We start from the raw sequence: 4663 nt of genomic DNA, 5'->3' as shown, positions 1-4663 counted from the left end.
ATCATCAAGTCCAACCATTCCCATCAATCACTAAACCACGTCCCTCAGCACCTCATCCACCCATCCTTTAAACCCCTCCAGGGAAGGGGACTCAACCCCCTCCCTGGGCAGCCTCTGCCAGTGCCCAATGACCCTTTCCATGAAAAATTTTTTCTGATGTCCAGCCTGAACCTCACCTGACAGAGCTCGAGGCCGTTCCCCCCTCAGCCCGGCTTTGTCTCTTCTCGCTGCCCAACAGCACCTTGGGCTGCTGCAAGACCAAGAAGGGGAAAAATACAGCAATAATAATAGGAAAATAAATCACTGCACTGGCCAGAAAGTGCTTTGAAGCTTCCTCTCTCTTTATTGCCCACGTCCCATCCCAGTTCCACACCCTGGGGCCAACGCAGCCAACGGCACCTTGGGGAAGCAGCATCCCCGTTCCAGGTCTGGCTCGCAGAAGGGACAGGGTGAGGACAACTCTGGGGCCATCCCAGCTCTGGGGACCCGGGGGGGCAGTGTCCCTTGTTGGGGGCAGCCCCAGACGCCACTGTGGGGGTGGCAGCCCTTCTGGACCCTGGGCAGGGACAGTCCCATCAGCATCGGCGCAGCTCCCGGTGCCTCACACCCCCCAGCCCCATAACTCCCATCCCCTGGAGCAGCTGCTCCACCACCACCCGCAGCTCTGGGGGCCCCAGAGAGCAGCTCGAGAGAGAAGGAGGAAAAACAGAAGAAAATAATAATCCCCAAACCCAACCGTCAAGGAGCCTCAGCCTCAGTGCCGGAGAATGAGCTCTCCTCTCCCAAAACCGCTGTGCAAGCTCTTGGTGCCATCAGGGCCACGGGGAAACCAAAACACCCCATCCCGCAGGCCAAGGGACTCGGTGCCCGGCTTGGCTGCCGAGGGAACAGCAGGAGGAGGTTTGGCAGGCGGAGAGGGGCTGCGGGGCCAGAGCGCCCAGGCCCCCGTCCCTCTCTCCCAGCCGCAGAGGCTCTCGCTGCTGGACCAGAGGCTGTAGCAGCTGCCCGTGCCCACGCTGGCCCCGAGCGGAGAGAAGGCTTCGCTGGCAACACGCGATCCAGGGAAGGCGTTGAAGTCGCCGAGCTCGACATCGCTGCTGGGCCAGGCGGGTGCCCCGGGTTCCTCGCTCGGGTGCGAGGGCGGCGACGCCGGGATGCCATCCACACGCAGGGAGCTGCGGAGCAGCGAGTCCCCAACGCCACAGGGAAAGGTCACGGTCGCTGCCTGCGCCTTCCAACCCAGCTGCTCCTCCTCCACGCCCGCCTCAGCCTCAGGTTTCTTCTTGGAACCCTTCCCGCGGAGCTGGACCACCCTGATGCTCTCGCCGTCGGGGCGGCTTTGGCAGCCGAGGTCCTCAAAGGCCCTGTGAGCGCTCTCCAGGCTCTCGTACTCCACCAGCACGCAGCACTTGCTCAGCAGCTCAGGGAAGCGCGATGCGTATTTCCGCACATCCGAGGGCAGCTTGCGGCCCGGCCGCAGGATGCGGATGGAGGCGATGGCGCCGAAGGGGCTGAACATCCTCGTGATGGTCTCGAGGAACTTCTTCTGGAGCCGTGGCAGCGCCTCCTGCTCCTGAGGCAGCAGTTCCCAGGCCAGCAGCATCCTGCTGGGGGGGATGCTCAGCAGGGACTCGGGGATGGGGACTCGCCGCCTCACTTTGGTGCCCTCCTCGTTCACCTCCAGCAGCTCCGAGAACTGCAGGGCGTAGAGCGTGAGCCGCCAGTCACGCGTCAGGAATTTCACCTGTGGGAGAGAGGCGGCCCCGTGTCCCCATCAGTCTCCCCAGGCAGGGGCCTCTCAAACCCACCTTCGGGGCAGGCTGCAACCCCCTCAACCTGGAGCCAGCATGAGGCACTATCCACCTTTGTCATAAGCACCTTCAGGTCTGCAGGAGAAGGTCCCCAGTGCCCCCCTGGGTCGTGGCAACCAGCCACAGCTCCCTGTGCGTCACCCTGCCGGCATCTCCTTCCAGCTCTTTGGTTCAGGAGCAATCTCTGCCAAAGCAGCCCAGGGGACCAGGGGCAGAAAAAGTGACTCCAGCCCCAGGGTTGGTTTGAGGACCGTTCATCACCTCATTCCCTTCCAGCAGTGAGAGGGGCTCCAGGAAAGCTAGGGAGGGGCTGTTGATCAGGGTGTGCAGGGATAGGAGGAGGGGGAACAGTTTCCAGCTGGAAGAGGGGAGATTGAGATGAGATCTCAGGAAGAAATGTTTTCCTGTGAGGGTGGGGAGGCCCTGGCCCAGGTTGCCCAGAGCAGTGGTGGCTGCCCCATCCCTGGAGGGGTTCAAGGCCGGGTTGGATGGGGCTTGGAGCCCCTGATCCAGTGGGAGGTGTCCCTGCCTGTGGCAGGGGAGGTGGATGCAGCACATCCAAGGCAGATAGCGGAGCCCAGTGCTTTGCCAGCCCACATGCAGCCCAAGCGGAGCCCGGACCTCCCTTTACATCCCACAGGAGAGAGTAGAGAACACCCAGACCCCCACCCACCCTCCCCTTTCCCACCCCAGCTGGCTGGGGCCATGGGCCGCCTACCTTCTTAAAGGACGTCAGCAGCTTGATGCTGACAAAGCCCATCTTGTTCTTCTGGATGTGCTTCAACAGGAAAGTATCCTTGGCCAGGTTTTCATCAGAAAAGTAGAACTCCACCTGGGACACGATCCTCTGCACCAGCTGCGGGTCAGGGATGGAGCAGTTGCCAGCCAACCGGTTAGTTCCCAAGGGGCTGCTCGTCATGTGGAAGGTCCTGGCAGAGCAGCAGGGGCACAGGCATGAGGCGGTGGCCTTAGGGACGTGCAGCACTGCCCGGTCTCAGCCACCACAGTGGGGACAGCGGGGACACCGGGGAGGCCCGGGGCCACCACCTTGCCCTGGCTCTAGGGGAGCAACCAGCACCCTACAAGCGCCCCTCATGCTGGGAGCACCAGCACCAGACCACGAACCTGAACCCACCTCAGACAAGGGACAGAGTCCCATGGGGACAAACAGGTGGCAAAGCCAGGGCTCAGCCCCCACACGCATCCCAGCGGCCACGTACCCACGGAAGCTCTCAAAGAAGCCCTCCTGGCTGAGCAGGGCGAGCGAGCGGCTCCGCGCTGGGAGGAGATGCAGCGCCGAGAAGGAGTTTCTTCGCCCTGGCAGAGCTGAGCTGGAGCCGGGCTGGGACCTGAGCCCTAAGGCCACCCCAGAGCTCTGGGATGACATGATCCTTCCTCTGAGACATAAAACAGAAGGAGGACAGTGCTGGGATGCTTCCTGCCCACAGCCAGGCCCAGGGCAGAGCTCTGCTGGGGCTGCAGCCCCCAACCCCAGAGCCAGGGGCGGGGCAGCAGAGGCAGCTCCTTGCTGCGCCCTTACCTGCTTGGCAGCACTTGTTGTCCCAACACTACAACCTAGAGACCTGCAGGTAGCACATCCCAACCCTCCCCACCGCCAAACTAAGGCTGCTAAACAACAGAGAAAAGAAAGGAAAAGAAGCAAAAACCCTTAAGGGGGGGCAGCAGGCTGCTGGTTTATAAGAGCAGCCACTCAGGACCCCCAGTGGGTGGTTAATGACCTGCCCCCACCGAGCCCCAGGTGAAACCCATCTGCAGGTGGAAGGGCTCCAGCTGAGCCCCCAGCAGCCCGGCTCCTCCTGCAGCGAGGGCTGAGCCTGGCAGGCAGAGGGGAGCAGAGCCAGTGGTACCAGTAGCCAGCGGTGCCCGGTGGGGCATCTCGCTCCCTGCCTCGGTTTCTCTGTCTAGCGCAGGGACAGTGGAGGTGGAGCAGGGCTCAGTCCAGGGCACCGTTCGGGCTCCTGGTGCTGCCGGAGGGATGGGCGAGGGTCCTTCCTCCTGCTGAAATGCCCTCCACCCCACGAGAGGCAGAAGAGGGGCTAGGGCTGGGTGCCTCACAGCTTCACTACAAGGTAGGGAAGGAGATCTGGGATGAAACTCATCCTTGCTGCTTGAGCCCCGCATCAGGCAGCAGTGGGAGGGCAGCGTGAGGTGGGGACACGGCTGCCAGGGGAGCAGGGGGCACGGGCGGACGGCTCTGCCAGGCGGGTGGAAAAGCCGGAGCACGGGGGGCTGCGGAGGCGGCTGCGAACCAGAGCTGCCGTCTGGAGGGGCTGATGCTGGGAGCCCAACCCATGCATGGGGTTTATCTGATGTCGCTCTGTGCCCGGTGGCCACAAGGACCAGCCAAGGGCTTGTCACGCGTCCACCCTGAGCTCTGAAATCAACCTGTCACCAGACTGGAAGCATCTCCAACGTGGGCAGGTCAGTCCCGGGCCACAGCTCTGCAGCTGCAGCAGCCTCCCCGGCTCCAACGCTTCGCCCCAAGCACGCAGAGCTGCTCCTCATCAGTCCCTGGGCTGTGCCGCACTCTCCAGCTCACAGCTCATCCTTCTGGGACAAACCACAGGGACCAGCAATGCCGAACAGCTTCTGGCCTGGTTTCCATGGGGTTGGTGCACTTGGTGTCACCTCCTCTGCCACCTTCTGGCTTTCTCTGCTGACGGGGAACTGCATGGTGGGGAGAAGACGGATGGAAGAGAAAGCTGTGGGATGAGAGAAGTGGCCAAGAGCCACCAGGCAGGGGAGCAGGGAGCTGCTGTGGCCCCTGAAGGGTGGTGGCACTTGGTGGCAGGTGACCACGAGGACAAACTTCACCTGAATGTGCAACAGGG

General features: G+C 62.8%; 1 protein-coding gene across 1 annotated transcript; it reads right to left on the bottom strand.

The window, feature by feature from the left end:
• Positions 1 to 296: 296 nt before the first annotated feature.
• LOC138731958 (la-related protein 6-like) lies at positions 297 to 3198 on the bottom strand. The gene is made up of 3 exons (XM_069878271.1): positions 3032 to 3198; positions 2530 to 2740; positions 297 to 1744 (listed from the first exon to the last, which is right to left on the bottom strand). The coding sequence occupies exons 1-3, from the start codon at positions 3196 to 3198 to the stop codon at positions 755 to 757; spliced, it is 1368 nt and encodes a 455-aa protein (XP_069734372.1). The 3' UTR covers positions 297 to 754.
• Positions 3199 to 4663: the final 1465 nt, after the last annotated feature.

This window comes from Phaenicophaeus curvirostris, chromosome 28 (genome assembly GCF_032191515.1).
Source record: "Phaenicophaeus curvirostris isolate KB17595 chromosome 28, BPBGC_Pcur_1.0, whole genome shotgun sequence".
In the NCBI taxonomy this organism is placed as follows: Eukaryota; Metazoa; Chordata; class Aves; order Cuculiformes; family Cuculidae; genus Phaenicophaeus; species Phaenicophaeus curvirostris.
The sequence above is the reverse complement of the archived record's forward strand: the minus strand, read 5'-3'. Positions and strand labels throughout refer to the sequence as shown.